This window comes from Trachemys scripta, chromosome 2 (assembly GCF_013100865.1).
Source record: "Trachemys scripta elegans isolate TJP31775 chromosome 2, CAS_Tse_1.0, whole genome shotgun sequence".
Lineage (NCBI taxonomy): Eukaryota > Metazoa > Chordata > Testudines > Emydidae > Trachemys > Trachemys scripta.
The window spans coordinates 275,588,020-275,607,332 of NC_048299.1; the positions used below are offsets into that span (position 1 = coordinate 275,588,020).

At 43.2% G+C, this 19,313-nt stretch overlaps 1 protein-coding gene across 2 annotated transcripts in view; it reads right to left on the reverse strand.

The window, feature by feature from the left end:
- The window catches only part of TSNARE1 (t-SNARE domain containing 1), a 609,011-nt gene that overhangs the window by 66,171 nt on the left and 523,527 nt on the right, over nucleotides 1-19,313 (reverse strand). For both annotated transcript variants that reach the window (XM_034763709.1, XM_034763708.1), the window contains one exon: nucleotides 15,243-15,357. In XM_034763709.1, coding sequence (XP_034619600.1) covers nucleotides 15,243-15,357 — 115 coding nt within the window. The remainder of the gene's footprint in view (nucleotides 1-15,242; nucleotides 15,358-19,313) is intronic.

Below are 19,313 nucleotides of genomic sequence, written 5' to 3' on the forward strand. Positions count from 1 at the left end.
TTATGGTACAGCCAAGAACTGAATCCACATCTTTGTATCTCTGACCAGTACCTTCTCCACCCCCCAACCCATCCTTCCTGTAACATGTGCAAGGCCGAGTACCAGGGCTTGGTGGAAGGGAACTCAGGGTCACAACAGCATGCATAGGCTGTGCTCTTTGCAGGAAGGAAGGAAGGACTGGTGGATTGCCCTCTCCCATGAGGGTGCACTCCCTTTTTGTGAGTCCTCCTGACTGTTATTTTTGTGGGTGCCTGAGCCTCACATTGAGTGGCTACAGGAACGGCAAAAGTGCAGTGGGATGGGCAGAAGGGACTCTCTAGTGGCTCTTCTCCCTCACAGCAATATCTAGCTAGCAACAAGCTGAAGCAGTGAGGAGAGGGAGCAGGCTGTGAAACCTCTTTGGCTAGGCTGAGTGTAGTCAGAGTTGGAGTCCCCACTTTGTATTTTCAGAACCCTTTTTCCCTCGTCACCCTGAGCAGCAGCAGTGTGGGAGTGGATCTGTAGCTACTCGCTCCTCCAAACCGCCCCTGGCCAATAACTGGCTGAAGGACTGAGAGGAGGTGAAGTTTCCACCATTCAGCACAGTCTGCAGCTTTCTTTCCTCCCAATGGGACTCTCTTGTTTGAGGAGACAAGAAATTGCATGGACCTTTAAAAGGTGTGCCCTCCCTGCTGCAAATAAGTACCAACTCAGGAGGATTCAGTGCACCACCTACCATATCCCCAAGTCACTTCCTGCAGTACATTCACGTAGGTCCTCCGTCGAAACATTAAACCAAGCTGCTATTACTTAGCTTAGGGGAACACTAGGAGATCAGAGCCCATGGTGATAGGGATGCAGATTGCCGCTCTCAGTTAGCAAGAGGTACATGGGCACACATCCTCAAAGGTATTTAGGTTCCTAACTACAATAGGAATTAGGCCCCTAATTATCTTTGAAGATCTAGACCAGAGTCTATGAAATCAGCATAATCAGAGGTTCTAACTGCATGCCAGCAACAATGCAGTTTTTTCTCCAAGAAGATATTTCTCCCTTTGGGGTAGAGACCCTCAGGAATTAAGATGGGAAAAAAAACAGAATAAAGTCAACAGGTGTGTTTTTCTTCAGAAAAAAATGCCCTGTATCTCTCTTCTGAAATGCTCTTATCCTCACAAACAGAAGGAAGTGGACTTACCTGCGCTATCATTTCAGCTATTACTCTGAGTACAGAGAGTTAAAACAAATTATTGGACCTCATACCAAGCGTAGGCCAAGTCCCAGTGAGCTCACTAAATGCTGATACAGTTTTAATCCTGATTTCATTAACTCTGTGTCCTTTTTTATAAAGCTGGCGGGCTATTTGATGATAAGAAAACCGCATCGATTTAGACATGTGAATGGATGGTAAATGCAAATGCTGGAAGCACTGGAGAAGGTTCACAGCGGGGCTTTCAGACAGAATAAAGATTTTATAAAGTGTCAGATCAGGATTAGTTGGGCAGGCTGAATGTCAAGAGTAAAAGCAGCAGTAAGGAAAACGAAAGCAAAAAGATCTATGGAGTGGTGATTTTGTTGGTGGTGGTGGAAACCGCAATTAAAGAAAATGAACTTTCCTCTGTAAGTACTTCAAAAAAGAGAGAGAGAGAAAGAAAGGAAAAACTCACCGAACATCAAAAGGAGATTTAAAAATATGACAGAAAGCAAAGCCCCAGCTTTGAATGTTTTATTTGGGAATCAGGAGATAGTGCAACAAAACAGGACTGACAGGGCTAAACTTTTTCCAACACATTTCAAAAGGAGATTTGGTGTCTGAATTATAGTACAGAGGCTAATCCTCTTGCCATTTTTGTTTTGAAGCACTGGCAGGTAGGCTGGATGGAGGATGGGCAAGTACTGAGGAGAAAGCGTTGATAAAACAATCGCACAAAAGCCACTGTGCATGGGAAGCAGAGGCCTTGGAGTTAGAAGACATGGGATTTATTCCCCGCCGCTAGAGACTCGTGGTACGACATTAGGATTCAACAGCCTGAGTCAGCAAAGCACTTACAGCAAATGCTTAACTTTAAGTACATGAGTAGATTCGATGGTTTGCCTCTGCTTGACTTCAGTGTGCTCAAAGTTAAGCAGGAGCTCAAGTGCTTCATGTGCTCAGAGTTAAGCAGGTGCTCAAGTGCTTTTCCAGAGCGCCACTAATTTCTTATCCCGTTTTTCATCTCGGAGTCTGTCTCCCCGTGTCTAAAATGGGGATTATGACATTTACCCACTTTGGTGAATCGTTTTGCTCGCTGTGGACACAAAGTGTCATCACAGTAAGTGCAGTTATCTTTCCCAGTAGCTATGTATTGGAGTTGGGTTCAACGCTCAGTCTCTTTCCAGGGGCCTGCAGAGAATGACGACGCCTTCTCGATTCCCGGCGAGAGAAACACTTTGTATTTGCCATTCCTCTGGCGAACTGGTGGGCCTGAAAAAGAAGCCCATCCATTCTCTGCAATCATCGTGTCCACCCTTGAGGTGAACTGTGATCAGCCAAACTGATTGCTGAAAGCATTTTAACTCCTAGCACAGACAAGCCCAAAGACATTACGAAGAGCTATGGTAAATGATGCAGACTTCTGCTAGCTAAGCCGTTAAATCTTCCTTGCTTTCTAAATGGCAGTTCCTCATGGATGCCAAGTTTGGGGCAGCTCCACGTATCATTGTATGAGTTATATGAGCTAATTTGGATAATTATAAATCATTTACATAGGTCCATAAGCTTGGATGTATGGTAGGGCTACTTTGCCCTCAGAGGCTCTCTCAGGCGGGGGTAGCATGTCTAGTGGAGCGGGGGAGGAATGCTGGAGAGAAGCCTGAGGTTGCGGTGCCTTGCTGAGGGAGTCTGGAATCAGAGCCCTCACTTCTCACTGCCTGCTCCTCCCAGCAGGGGCACAACAAGAGGGGAAACAAAGAGGCTGCATGGGTGACTGGCTGTGTGCAGAGCAGGCACCACCAATCTCTCGGATCTTGGACACACAAGATCTCTGCAGCAAGAACACGTGACAGGGCTGCCGGATGGGTGACTAATTTCTCCCTACTGTTACTCACACCTTGTCAACTGTCTGTAATGGGCCATTCTCTTACCACTTCAAAAGTTGTTCTTCCTCCCTTGGTATCCTGCTGTTAATGATTTATCTCGTTAGACTGACCTCACACTTGATAAAGCAACCCCCATCCTTTCATGTATTTATACCTGCTCCTGTATCTTTTACTTCATACATCTGATGAAGTGGGTTCTAGCCCATGAAAGCTTATGCCCAAATAAATGTGTTAGTCTCTAAGGTGCCACAAGGACTCCTCGTTGTTTTTGCTGATACAGACTAACACAGCTACCACTCTGAAACGTGAAATGTAGGACACCTGGCAGCCCAACGATCACATTGCTACTGCAGCCAGGGACAGCGGGGACCCTTTTGATATCTCCCTCGATTTAAACATCTGGAGACTGGAAGCGGCGTGTTCTCAGTAGAGAGTCCTCAACTGGCCTGTGTTCCCCTTACTGGTCTTTCAGAGGCTGATCCTGTTGACCTCCATAGCATGGCGCCAGGCTCCCCTCTCCACTCACGATTGTAAGTCAGTGGGAATTGGGCTCCCAAGTCACTTAAGTGCTTTTGAAAATCCCACCCTAGTGTTCAAAGGAAAACTATGGAGGGATGTGGGGGGAAAGGGTTTCATCTACCTGCATACCAGATGAGTTGCTCTCTATCTTTGTGCATTCACATACAGCTTGTCAGATAAGCACATGTTTAAGTCAAACAATAGCAATGATTACCAGAAGAGGGGATTTCTGTCTCGCTACGGGAATGAAACCATTGTTCTCATCTTTGATCGGTTTGTAAGAGGATGGGCGCCAGTGACAGCCCTTCTCTACCATTCATGGAAAAGAAAAAGAATGCCCTGATACCTGATGCACAGAAATCATTCCAACACAGAAAACGTGCACGCAGGGCTCAGGTCACTCCAGTTGTAAATCAGCCTACAACACACATTGTTTTGTAATAGCCACTTTGAATCAACAGTGTTTATTTCTGCAATAAATCTGCATATCTACAGGCCACGCTCTTTTGCAAGCCAGCCTATTTCCAAAGGAGGCGCCCATGTGCACATGAACATACCGAAAACAGGCCTGAGGCTCTAGCTGTCTGTACTTGGGCCTTCAGCTACATGCAAATGATAATGAAAGTGAAATCTGGCTGCTGATTAACTCCAGGCTATTTAATTCCTCGCCGTAATTGAAGCAATCACCATGTTTGTCCCTCATCACAGTCATAGAAGTGGATTTTTCCTCCCCTCCCACCCAAGTGTTTTATAGCTAACATGCATCAGGTTGTTGGTGCGTACGCATGTTGGTTTCAGGGAAGAATTAGTAGGATGGCTTCGGTAAAGTGAAATTCTAACAACAGGCAATTCTACCGAATTGCAATTTGACTACAGCATCGGGAAAATAGGGATGTCAGCGGATTCATAAATACCCGTGAGTTTAGCCAGACAAGCCGCACTCAGATCATTCCGCCGCCTGCTCCTAATGCCTCACCGAGACTTCAAAATTTGACAGTGACCCAGTGTAAATGAGGGATGGGGTCAACCACTCCAGGGGCCCGGTGACTGCAAAGTTGCTATCCTACAGAAGTGGAGCAACCACAGCTTACTTCTAGTCACAGAATTATCGAGCAGGGCAGGGCAGTCCCAGCCTCAGGGACTCGATAAGCTGAGAAAGCACGTCCTGCTATGTCTGTAGTATGAGCAATGGTCCTTGTCTGATTGCTGCTGAGGGAAAATGGGGTACAGCTTCCAAGGAGTCTAGGAGACAAGGGAGAGTCTAGAAAGCCAGCAAATATCATGGGAATTTACTAATGGAGAGAAATATGTAACCGGCACCACTTGTGTAAAGGCTAACAAGACAGCAGCGATTCACATTTTAATATCAGGTGAAATCTTGGCCCCATTAAGCTCAATCGGAGATTTGCCACTGAGTGGGGTCAGGATTTCACCCCCAGAAACTGGCTATCCTTTTCTGAAAGCCCCAACACAGGAAAGGAAAAATTGGTCCAGAGAAAACAAAGAGAATCCCAAATTCTTCATGCAGATGAGAAACGACCATTTCTAGCCGATTGAGAATGACTGGTTCTCTTTTTATTGCTGTTTGAAAACTTTGGCACATCTCACAGGAGCACAGGGTGATGGATAAACTACTCTAGCATCCTGTCTCTGACCGTGGCCAGTGCCAGACACTTCAGAGGAAGATAAAATAATTTCCTTTTCTTCCGAGCGTAGGCCAGGACTAGAAGCTGAAGTTGTGAAATACTGGGCCAGAGCCTCACCTTGTGAAAATGAGCCTAACTTCAGTGCTGAATGGCGCTGCTTCCATTCATACTACCTAAGGACTGGGCCACTGAAAAGTAAAGCCAAAGGATCACAATGTCTCTGGCCTGAGTAGTGTGAACAGATGTCCTGATTTTATAGGGACAGTCCCCATTTTTGTGTCTTTTTCTTATATAGGCTCCTATTACCCCCCCACCCCTTGTCCCGATTTTTCACACTTGCTGTCTGGTCACCCTAGGCCTGAGCAAGCCCACAAAGTAGTAGAGGTGAAATTCTGACTCCGTTGAAGTCAATGAAAGTTTTTATACTGGACTTCAGTGGGGCCAGGATTTCACCCTGGGAATTTACATCAGCTGAGGCTCTGGACCACAAGGTTTATATCAGCAGGGAAAAGGTTTTTGACCCTTAAAAACAATTTAGATCAGGTCTGGGGCAAAGATTTGGCACAATTCTGATTCATCCCTCCCTAATTACCAATCTCCAGATCTTCATTACGCAGACAGAATTGGAGAAAACCTAAAAGGTAATTTTTTCTCCTGGTTATTTAGCTGGCATGGGATGAATACTTGAGTCAGATTTGGTTTGTGCGTGAATCCACTGACCATGAAGGCAATTCAGAATCACATGGAGAGTGGTTTATTTAGAAAAAGAAAATCAAACCAAACCACACCCAGTGGAGCAGATAATCTGGTGATGAGGTGAACCCTAGTCTTCTCTAATGCACCAATCAGGCGGGTTTTGGTATAAGATCTTCATTTTGACTGTCTTTGAGACAATACAAAAGGAGTGAAGTACAGTCTGAGAATTCCCCTCTCTGATTCACAGCAAAACTTACGTGTTAAACATACAAAGCCTTAAAAGCTGGAGCAATGCTGTGTTCCACATCTGCTGTAGCTTGTAGCAATTAGACACACTCAGGGTTAGCACAATATTGTGCAAAGGGGTAGGGGGCACTGTGTGTTAAAATGATGATTCAACCTCACCTGAACCCACCACAAACAACACTGGAAGAATGAGTAGCCCAAAGCAGGCTTGGAAAATTGATTCTCCAGTGGCAGAGACTTCACACTGCCCTCAGTAACCTGACAGTTGCAGATGTATCTATTTAGGCATCGTCTTCTTTAGGACAGCTGAGTATTTATAAACAGGCCATTTCAAGTGTGGAGGGTCTGCATTTTGGCCAGCTTATGAAACCGCAGAGGCTTGTTGCTAGCGTTCCTCCTGCAAGTTTCTTGATAATACAGTTATTCATGATAGGCATGGGAAAAGTGTGGGAGACATTTCTGGGCATGCTAAGATAGTGTCCAAATGAGATTCTGAGGCAGTGGAACAAAATCATAAACATTGTACATTATGTAATGCATACAGCTCGGGATGCTTCACACACACCCTGCCCGAAGATACATTATTAAACCCACGGTCTGTGCTGAATTGGACTGCAGCCGTAAGCAGGACAGCCATTTCTAGTGCCCCTCTTCCATTATCTCTAAACGGCTCAGCCCACACCGGGAATTAGTCCTACCTTTTACTAACGTGATTCATGGCCCTAGACTTCTTTTGAGAACATTCCCACAACGCTTCAGAGGAAGAAACATGGGAATTAGTGCACAGAGCACTTGCTGGTGGAACATGGAGAGACAACTTGTCACATAATGCCAACTCTCTAACTTCTTCTACGAGTTGAGGCTCTTTTCGGCAATAAGGATCCCAGAGGCCTGCAAGTGCAGCTGGAGATGAGAAGGAGGAGCATACATCTCTTTATCTAGGTTTGGTTCATGCTCTGAGACAATCTGGTTTATGGGACACTCCTGACCTCTGGAGAGATCCCATTTGTAAGAGACTGAGCGAACTAGTTTAGCAAGAGGTGGATGGACAGGAAATAGGGGAGTGCGCACAAAACCATCCATCTCCACAATTGCTGGTGAACCTCGAGACACACAACTGACAGTATACATGGCTGCCGTGGTGTATTTTCAGTACATTGTGGAATCCAAAACATGGTCCCCACCCTCAAAACATGTAATTGTTCACGACTCACTACAAACCCTGGAGTGGTGTTTCTAAGATATTCTTTACCTGTTTCTCTATCAGCAATGACAAAATAATTCTCCTGTCACCAATTGTTTCCAGAGAAATCCTGCTACATCCTTTAATTAGATTCTGGTCCAGAAAAAGCCCAACAGGTTATTTTCCCCTATCCTAACAGACATTTATTTAATTCTTATGTGGATCACTAGACAGAGCAGCTGGGCATTCCAGCCTCTTCAGGGCTTCTGTTAATGCACTAGCAACCTTGTCCACAGAGGGAAAATAACCAGATACTTATATATTCTCTGCAGCTGAGTTTGTAGACACAATTATGTAATAACCCCACTCGCCTTGCTGTAGCAATGGGAAATACATCCCCAAAGGTCTAGCATTAAAGGCTACACTTTTAAAATTGTATTTCAAGGTTATTCAGAAAAATATCTTTAATAATATAACAAGGGAAAACAAAGATTTTGCTAATATTTCCCCTTAGATCTTTTAAGTCAGCATCCTCTTCCTCCTCTCCTCTGTGTTCCACACACAAAAGCCTCAAGACCTCAAAGATTTCCCCAGGGAGCCGATTGAGCCTGACAGGAGTATGACATTCACAAGTTCATTGTTTTGGGAGACAATATTCATGCAGGAAAGGATTCAGGTAGAATAACACAACCCTGCCTACCTGCTGCCTTCTCCACCTTCTCTCCACACCCACACACAGAGCCAGCATCCTCTGTTTTAGACACTGAGACTGAATGTGGACACAAGAGCTATGCCCATGTCCTTCCCCTCTCAGGAGGCAATCAGAATTCTCCCTTTCTCCAGGCAAGGGGATGCTATCACTGTGATATCAAAAAATCCGGGGCTCCACCAAATTCCCAAACCCACTTAAACCAATGAGTAGAAGAATCAGTGAATCACAATGACTAGACCCTGTCTGCTGCATCTGCTTCCATCCCACTTCACCTCCAGCACTCAAGGATTTCCGTGGTTCTTGGACAACCCAAGACAGAAAAAGCAGGTAGAGAGATAATTTAAGCACAACGGAGGGGAGGGCGGGGGACATTACTTCAATAATACAAGAACAAAGTGACATTTCATTAAATTCAAAGGTGGCAAATTCAAAACTGATAAAAGGAAATACTTTCTCACACAATGTCTGAATAAACTGTGGAACTCATTGTTTCAAGAAGTCACTGAGGCCATGAATGTAACAAGATTCAAAAAGGAATCGTATTTATATGGATATCAAGAACATCTGGAAGTATCATAACAAAAATATATGTAAGGGATACAAAAACCTCATGATCCTAAAGGCCAAGGACCTGTGAGTCCTACTGCTATCAATGTAAACTGAATTCTTAGCACCTCTGAAAATCAGGGTATTTCACTGGATGCTTAGAGATGGGCTGTAATGGCAAATGCTTAGAGGTGTTGCCAAGTTTAAATTAATGTTCACAAGTCACTTTGAGATTCTCAGATTAAACATGCACTAGAAGCCCTTGGGGAAATGTTGAATTATGCTACAGATTGTAAAAGAGATGCCACGCAAGATTCGGATTGGACTATGAAAGGTGACGAATGCCTACAACTGATTTCAGTTCAAGCAACAATGAGGAGTCTGGTGGCACCTTAAAGGCTAACAGATTTATTTGGTCACAAGCTTTCATGGGTAAAAAACCCACTTCAGTTAGATCTGTCTGAAGTGGGTTTTTTACCCATGAAAGCTTATGACCAAATAAATCTGTTAGTCTTTAAGGTGCCACTGGACTCCTCATTGTTTTTGTGGATACAGACTAACATGGCTACCCCTCTGATGTTCAGTTCAAGCATTCAGCAGTTTGAAGATTAAGCCCTTTAAGAGGAAGAAATGACTTGTGAATTATGGCAAAATTTATTTAGGAATAAGTCTGCCTACATATGATGGGGTCTTTGTATTTTTCCTCCCTTGTACATTACTTTAAAAGGAATTTTGCATGAAGTAGGATCTTGTTTCTTAAGATTTAATTTGCTCAAGGTGTCCTGCCCTTGAAGTCATAGGTAGAGATCAGCAAATAACAGATTTTTTGCTTTGGGGCCAAACTGAAAAAATCAAAATAAAATCCAGTTTGATTTGAACCAAAACCACATTTTTTCAAGTTTTTTGGTTGAATCAGAAAACTTGAAAAAAAAATACTTTCAAATCGACCTAAATATTTTGAATTGAACCAAAACAATTTTTTTAAACTTTTGATTCATACTGAGTTGACCAAAACATTTCAGTTGATTCAAAAAAAACTTTTTTTAATTTTGATTTTGGCTGTTTAGGATATTTTTCCACCCTTTTTTAAAAAAACTGGCCTGATTTAAAATTGAAACGCTGTTTTGAATCAAAAAGTCAAAATGAAATGTTCTGACTATTTCAAATTTTTGTTTCCCCGCAAAAGCATATTTCAGAAAAAAAAAGTGAAAAACCTTTGCCCAGCTGTAGTCAGATGCTTCTGTTTGTGACATTGCAATTGGGGCCATGGAAATACTTGTGAAGTCACAAACAGAGGAGCATAGGCAACAAGCAGCAAGATCAGATGAAGTCTTCAGAAAACTCCATCAATACTCCTTCTGAAACTGACAGCCAGATTCTGATCTCATATAAACCAGTGTAAGAATCTGGCCCAATAATCTTGCCAGAGTAAAAACTGAGTAAGGACTTCAGGATCTGAAACATTAATTATAGATCAAGAGACTATAAATATCGAATATACCCTGATGAAAAAAAGGAGAATCACTTCCAGAACAAAAGAGCTTTTGCAAAGTTATTGACTGTTGGCTCCTTTGTAACTTCCTGAAGAAATGACACAGGCAGCTCAGAGAACAGGGTGGATTAATTCAGTCCTGTGACTGGCAGCTAGCAAATATGACAACGTCCTCTGTGACTCTTGAGACTGATACAGGACTGCAAATTGGGCCTCTCTCATGACCACTAAGAAATGTACAGTGCACTGGTAAAAGCAGAGCCAATAAGTAAAGCTGCCCCCATGGTATCAATTTAAAAAGCAAAAAGCAATTCCATGGAACAAAGCTATCCGTGTTTTGCCCTTATTTCAATGTTCATTAGGTCGATGTATTGCTACATCCCACACTGCCTCTTGGGCAGGAATTGCTGTTGCGGCCGCAACGTGATGGCACAGTGCAAGAAACACACGGAACGTGCCACAGAATTTCTGTCACGAGGGTGGCCAGTCTGGTGAAGAGAGGGCATTGTAAGCGCCATGTTCTGGGAGCTAACAGAACACCAATGCCAGCTGTCAGTTTTGCCATCTGTGTCCTCAACAGTATATATAATCCCCATAGAAAGAGTCTCCAATTACATTCACTGGTGTTTTACTGATGTCTCCTGCCCTGAAATCCCTTTCCCTCAGCTCCACAGGGTACTGTATATTGTCTCTGAAAGTCCTCCAGTGTACCGGAAAAGTTCAGTATTAATGACACCAAGTAGGGCTCTCTGAGGCTGATTTAGCAAAATTGAGTAGTCTAGAAATCTCTCCTGGTGTGTTGGGTCCAACGCTTAGTAATCAGGCTCTGAGATGAGGAGTGGCTTAGGCTATACAGCATGAAGCCCTTGATAGAGGCATTCCTATGGTCCTCAGATCAGACCCAGTGGCTGTGAACTAAAACTGTGGATTTTATTATTCCCACTGCAGTCAGGAGACCAGGTGTAGAGCACAGAGGGGCATAACAGAGTACAACAAGGCACTAAAGAAAATAGCCAAGACCTGAAAGCATGAGGAAAAAACAAAACAAAACACGTATCAAACAAGCTGCTAGAGTGTATGTCCTCTTGGAGTGGCGAGATAAAGCACTTTGTCACAGAATGCACCAATTAAATGGACTGGACATGGCTAACTGTGACTGCAAAGGAAAAAAAGAAAACCAAGTCAAAGCAATTTCTCCAGCTTGATCTGATGGTTATTTCATTTTAAGCTGAGAGAGAGTGAGTAAGAGAGTGCACCATCTGTTCAGGGAATGGTTAACCCCTATGGGCCTGATTCTCTCCTTCTATGTAGAATTGGGCCCCCAGACTGGAGGGAAAGGAATTAGAAACTGCACTAGGTATTTCACTGAACGGTTCCCTTAAGGCGGTGTCTCAATTAGTTAAAAGTACAGAAGCGCCTGAATCTTTAGATCTTACCACCCCTTAAACTTTGGGAAAGTTGAGATCTGAATCTGAACTACGTAGCAAGGCTCCCAAGCACAGAGAGGAACAGACTAGACCAAGAAATAGAGAGTTGACTGAGACTGCTAATGAGGGTAACAGTTGCCATGATAAGAGATACGGATGTAGGGCACTTGGAGGACTGATTTCACATAGGCCACCAAGCTGCCATCAGATGGCAACAACACTGAAGTCTTGACTGACTGAAGTTGAATATGAATGAGCAACTGAGAAGTGAAGGGCTCTTTTATACAATTACCTCTATCCAAATCCTCTTAAGTTTATAGATTAAGGCTAAAGGGACCTAGTCTGGTTTAATGTCTATCACAGTTCATAGAATTTCACCCAGTTACCCATGCACTGACCCAACAACTTGTGTTTGATGACATCCAGAGATGGAGAATCCACCATGTCCCTCGGTAGTTTGTTCCAATGATTAATCACTGTCATTGTTAAAACTGTGTGCCTTATTTCTAATTGGAATTTGCCTGGCTTCAGCTCCAGCCATCAGTTCTTGTTATGCCTTTCTCTGTTAAAGAGCCTTTTCAGTGCCCAGTGTTTTCTCCCCATGAAGGGATATGCCATAATCAAATCATCTCTTGATCTTCTTTGTGATAAACTACACAGACTGAGCTTTTTAGCCCTTACTGTAAGGCATTTGTTCCAAGCCCTCAAATCATTTTAGTAGCTTTTCTCTCTGTTCTTTTGGTTTTCTGCACCCGCTTGCCCATGAAGTATCCTAGACTCTGGGTCTGAGTCCAAAGGTGGAAACACTTTGTGTATAAGTAAGGACGAGAGACCCAATGGAGATATGCTTCCAGGATCAGGAATTCTAACAATTATTAAGCAACGGCATTGTTAACGTAGGGAGATTTCTAGGACTGTCAGCAGGATACTATCCCTTTAAGATGTTCAGTGACTTATACCAGACTGGCTAAGAGAGCAGCTGCAACATGGTTACATGATGAGCAATTTGACTCCAAAATGCCCTGTTACTTCATAATCCCCGAGGTGGAAACAAAAAAACATACAGACATCTCCAGGAGTTTCTCCATAACCTCACTGGATGCAATGGATGCTTTTCTCTCCATCCTCAGTCAAGAATGCCTCAGGGGATGAAGTGACATACTTAGGATAGGGCTTGGAGATTTCATAAGAACAGCTGGTCCCTCTGAGCGCACTGAGCTGAAGAATCGATGGCACCACTGTTACTTAGGAAATTCACAAGAAGAGCCACTCTCTTGTTTATTTTTCAAGTAACAAACGATGAATCCTATGGAAGGAATGGATTTGCTGTACCTGCTTCACATCTGATTTGTGAAAGAACAACCTCCTTTTTCCTTGTAATAAGGACCTTTCTTTATTTTTGGGGTATCAGGATTGCTGAAATCATTAATTAAAAAAAATCTATTACAAATTAATCATTAGCTAGGTCCAAAATATGATCAGCTGGGTCTGGGGACTCTCTGTGTAGTGACATTAAGGTATTTCATCCTGGGATGTGAACTTGAAGGCTAGGGATATTTGGCCTGATCAGTACCAGGATGGGAGAAAAATCAAAAGTGATTTAGCAGGCAGTTACTTTCCCACTGACCAGCAATAAAGCCATGGTCCAGCAAAAACTCAGGAGCCCAATGCTGTAGCCTCTCCTTGATGAAATGTAAAACTGGAGTCCTAACTAGTTGTCCTCATTATAGATCTCACAGCACATTCTATAAGTCTAGGGATGTTAGGTTCAGTGTCCTCGCCTCCTTGAAATTGGAGTATTTATTTTCTGTCTCTCAATTAGATACTTCAGTTTTTGCCTTGAATTGTTGTGCAGAGCTGCTGGGCATGGAAAAAGACAGCTGATGCATTTCTCCCTAGAGGTGGGTAAAGTGATACCTGTATATAAATGAGTAGTTTGTACAGCATTTTGGGATCCTTCTGCATGACAAGTGGCATATAAAGGTAAGATGTCATTACGTTACCATGTTGGTGCGTGTCTCAGGTGAGATGAAATAAGAGAATCACAGAATCATAGAATATCAGGGTTGGAAGGGACCTCAGGAGGTCATCTAGTCTCACCCCCTGCTCAAAGCAGGACCAATCCCCAACTAAATTATCCCAGCCAGGGCTTTGTCAAGCCTGACCTTAAAAACCTCTAAGGAAGGAGATTTCACCACCTCCCTAGGTAACCCATTCCAGTGCTTCACCACCCTCCTAGTGAAAAAGTTTTTCCTAATATCCAACCTAAACCTCCCCCACTGCAACTTGAGACCATTACTCCTTGTTCTGTCAAGAGGACATGTCCAGGCTGAATCCAATACAATCCAGTCCAGTTTTTATGTTTTTATTGGTGCCACTGTTGAGGATCTGGTGTTTTATGTACTAGGTCGTTAGTTGTTCGACCACTGAAGGATGACGGGAAAATTGAGTATTCAGTTTTTCCGAGGCCTGTACTGAGTCATTAGGATCCCCTCCCCAAACACATGAAATTCTGAAAAGAAGATTAACTCTCATTTTCCTGCTGGGCTTTTCATTATCATTAGGTTATTCTGGCTCTGTGACTGCACCACTCTAACAGATTCAAAATAAAGTGTTACTCAGGGTACATCTCTACAGCAAAGAAAAACCCACGACTGGCCCGTGCCAGCTGAGAGCTTTGGGCCCCTCCCACCTCGCAGGGTCCTAGAGACTGGACTCCAGGCCAAACCCGGATGTCTACACAGCAATGTAACAGCAACGCGGCCCAAACCCCACCGGCACATGCCAGCCGCAGGTTTTTCTTTGCAGTGTAGACATGCCCTCGTAGTCCTTAAATGCTTCCGGGTTTAGCCACGGGTTGATAAGATTTGTGATTTCCAGGAGTTGAGGATGTTTGATTTTGTACACCCCTAACATCACTACATACTCACATAAAGTAGCCCATGGGATTGGATTTTGTTCTCAGACATACAAGTGCAAATCCAGACTAACACCATTCGGGTCACTGGAGTTCTGCCAGATTTACGCTGGCATACCTGATCAAAAGCTGGCCTGTGCCGTTTGTTTATATGTGAGAGAGAGAAATAAGAAATAAAAAAAAAGCCAGAGATAAATTGTGCAATTTAGACAGAGCCCTGTTTGGAGGGGAATGCAGAGCCAGCTGAACCAGGAAGAGTGGGGGAGGGAGGGTGGATGCCTCAGGAAGTGATGTGTCTCTTAAGGTGTACACACTGTGCAGGGTCTATCCATGGTGCAGATTCTTCCCCTGACACGGAAGGAGGCAGGAGGCATGGCTGTGGCATTCCTCACACGGGCTGCACAAGTGAGGGGGAGATTTCTGCAAGCCCACCAAGGGCCGATCTCAGCTTGGCCCAGACACCGAACAGGCTTCAGCATGCATAGAAAGTTAGGGAAAGATGCCAGGAAGACTGCACTGGAGTCTGAGTGCCTCAATTTCTTCAAAGCATGGGTGCAGAATAGAAAATAGCAGTACAAGTTTCCACATGTCTACCGACAATTGGACTCTGACCACTCACACATTTCACCTAGCCCCCCCAGCATCCTTTAGAGGGTAACGATTGTCACATCTAACTTCTGAAGGCTGGATATGAACCAACAAATTAGAGATACACCACTCTAGTCATCACCACATCCCTGAGCCATCCACTTATCCCATCCTTCATCCATATGACATGATAAAGAGTCAGATACAAACTCCCACCTGTAGAATCTCAGCGGGATCAGTGTTTGACGGAGACTGCAATAATTACGACAACAACCAGCAGAACGGCCATTCCGACAGAGAGAAGGCAACACTTCATCTTCCTGGCTCGTTGCTAAGAGAGAAAAAGGAAACAGAAATAAATACATATATGTGTTCATTGAACGATGCAGAGAAAGTCTGTGAAGAAATCTCGCTGCACGTTGATCTCCACATCCAGGACTGGCTGAGTCACACGCAGGATGCTAGGTTACAGAAGACATGCCTTCTCCTCAGTGCAGATCCACCCTTCTGTGCACCCTTCTCAGGGAAAATGCTCCCTTGAAACTCGCAGCCATATTCCTCACCCACTGCTCTTCCCACTCAGGCCATTACCTGCTGACACTCACTTATTGCCATCACTTTCATTGAGGGATTTGGGCAGTGCTGGGTGGTTGGCGAAAGGGGTCAAGACTACCTTCCTACTGCCAGGATAAGAGGCTGTCTCGGCACAAATTTGTAATAATCCCAGCCATGCAAAAATACAGGTCACTTCTTAGGCCGGCAAAGATGCTTTCAGCATCCAAGCATTCTGATTTCCATTCAGATTAAGGTCAAGAGCCAGATATTTGCTCCTGGAAGTTGTAACCTTGACGTCCACTTCTGTCTAAAGCAAAAGTAAATGAGGTAACCGGGCAAGAAAATTGCAGATGCAATTCAGTGTTGATCGATGCAAAGTAATGCACATTACAAAACATAATCCCAACTATACATACAAAATGATGGGGTCTAAATTAGCTGTCACCACTCAAAAAGGAGATCTTGGAGTCATTGTGGATAGTTCTCTGAAAACATCCGCTCAATGTGCAGCAGCAGTCAAAAAAAACCTAACAGAATGTTAGAAACCATTAGGAAAGGGATAGATAATAAGCCAAAAAATACCATAAAGTCACTATATAAATTCATAGAATGCCCACACCTTGAATACTGCGTATAGTTCTGGTCATCACATCTCAAAAAAAGATATATTAGAATTGGAAAAAGTACAGAGAAGGTCAACAAAATGATTAGGGGTATGAAACAGCTTCCTTATGAGGAGAGATTAAAAAGATTGGCACTGTTCATCTTACAAAAGAGACGACTAAGGGAGGATATGTTAGAGCTCTGTAGAATCATGAATGGTGTGAAAAAGTCAATATAGAAATGTTTTTACCCCTTCACCTAACAAAAGAACCAGGGTCACCCAATGAAATTAATAGGCAGCAGGTTTAAAAAAACCAGAAGGAAGTACTTCTTCACACAATGCACAGTCAACCCGTGGAACTCATTGCCAGGGGATGTTGTGAAGGCCAAAAGCATAACTAGGTTTAGAAAAGAAGTAGATATGTTCATGGAGGATAATCTATCAATGGCCACTGGACAAAATGGTCAGGGATGCAACCCCATGCTCTGGGTGTCCCTAAACCTCTGACTGCTAGAAACTGGGACTCGATGACAGGGGATGGATCACTAGATAAATTGCCCTTTTCTATTCATTCCCTCTGAAGCATCTGGTACTGAACAGTGTCAGAAAACAGGCCACTGGGCTAGATGGACCATTGGTCTAACCCAGGGTGGCCATTCTTATGTTTTTAGATTTACCTGGTATCTTCCACAGCTGTAATATCACCTTTATCTTTGGGGGAGGGATAGCTCAGTGGTTTGCACATTAGCCTGCTAAACCCGGGGTTGTGAGTTTAATCCTTGAAGGGGCCATTTAGGGATCGGGGGGGGGGGAATATGTCAGGGACAGTAGTTGGTCCTGCTGTGAAGGCAGGGGACTGGACTCAATGACCTTTCAAGGTCCCTTCCAGTTCTATGAGATAGATATATCTCCATATTAAAATCTATTTATAACCTCTCTCTCATGAGGTAATTCCTCATTCCCTGTTTAACTGGATAGAATAATGGAACTTCCATAAAGCCATTGGAATCATAGGTTCACTTTAATCAAAGCTCTTTCTTGGATGCACTATATAAAACCACATTAAATGAGTTCCCCGACATAGCTCACATAGTATAACGCCGCTCACTCTGAGAACCAGCCAGAGAGAGTGAGCACTTTCCTCCAGCCCTGTGCTCACCAGCCCAGATAATAACAACTAGGCATAATCAAGCAACTACATATATCTACAATCCTTTCTTTCAGCTACTGCTGCACTTTGGGATAAAGGAGCTAGCTAATTTGTGTACTGTCATCTACTTTCTTTCCTGGTCAGTGCTGTAAACACCTTCCTAGTCAGCACAAATTCCCCTAAGTTCTTTGCTCATGGCATCATTGCACCATACATACCTGAATTACATTGCATTTGCTATCATTTAAAACTAGATCAGTGGTTCTCCAATTATTTAGAAAAAAGAAGAACAGGAGTACTTGTGGCACCTTAGAGACTAACAAATTTATTAGAGCATAAGCTTTTGTGGACTACAGCCCACTTCTTCGGATGCATATAGAATGGAACATATATTGAGGAGCTATATATACACACATACAGAGAGCATAAACAGGTGGGAGTTGTCTTACCAACTCTGAGAGGCCAATTAATTAAGAGAAAAAAAACTTTTGAAGTGATAATCAAGCTAGCCCAGTACAGACAGTTTGATAATAAGTGTGAGAATACTTACCAGGGGAGATAGAGTCAATGTTTGTAATGGCTCAGCCATTCCCAGTCCGGTTTGAATATTATGATCATGTCGGCATATGTGTGTCAGTCAATTTGCCGTGATCATAATGAGGAGAATGCCAGTGGGCCCTGGTTCTTCCCGTCATCATCCACTATAATTTTAACTAATTTTTCCACCTATTAAAGTCCATTTCCCCTTTTCAATGACTGAAGCTTCACTTCCAAGGGGGGACTTAATCAAATACATTCTGAAGAGCGGCACACGTGAGATAAAAGGTCTGCTGCATCCTTTTGTTTACCTTTAGCCTTAAGTAATTTCAAGTCAAAAAGGGAGCATTGCCTCTGCTTAAAATCACAAAGACTATCTTGAAATGACTAATTCTTGTCCGGTTCTAAAAATCAAAGCCTCTTTTGCATCAGTAGGGAATGCTAGTGGGCCATTTAGCTTAGAGCAGGATTGACTTCATTATTCTTAAACAGTACTAACAGTGAGCTTCAAAGGCCTTAAATATCAGCTTCAATGGCAATTTCAGATTGGCTGTTTCACTGTTCAACTGTTTGTGGAGTTTGCAGAGCCGAATTTACCAATTTTCACTGGTGCAATCTGAGTGAAAAACATGACCATATGAGATGGCTACATAAAAGTGTAAGGCAATGGAGGAGCAAGGCCTTAAAATTTATCCTAATATTTAACTTAACATTTTATAAGTTCTATCCTGGTTGACAAATTACAATAATGGCTCCTGTTCTCTTTATATCACCACTTTATGGATTTAGCATGTCACTCCTACATGCTTCTATAATCTGTTTTAGGTGTTACAGCCTTTTCCTCTTAATTCCTCATCTCGTTCTTTCATTTTTCATTAAGGCAAAAGTTCATTCCATTGCAAAGACAATTTGCACTTTTCATCTGTATTTCAGTCTCCATTCAAAAAACTTAGCATGCCATAGAATACCTGAGTAGGGATAAATAATATACTATATGCATATGTTGCATTCATATACCACTTTTTATCCAGAAGCATCCACAGGAATTTCACAATTGTAAAGCCATATACTGGAATCCCTTCACATGCCCCAAAATGCAACCACCTCTGGGTTCAATAGGAACAGGAACATTTCACAATAGTTCAGGAAAGGAAGTGAAGAATATCATACCCAAATGAACTTATATTGGCAAGCAGAATATAAGTACTCAGGCTAGAATATGGCTATGGCACTAGAACTAAATCTGCTGCTCTTTAAAAAAGCATCATAAATTTTTGGTCACCAAGGATACATCAGCACGCCAGTTTTACATCCCAAAGATGGCACCTCTCTCAGCACATTGCTCTCTATCGCATGTGATGGTCTTTTGTTCAACACCTATTCACAGGGAAGAATATTACTTGGTAACCCGCCAACTCCAGTTCCTGCAGCATCTGTGCTT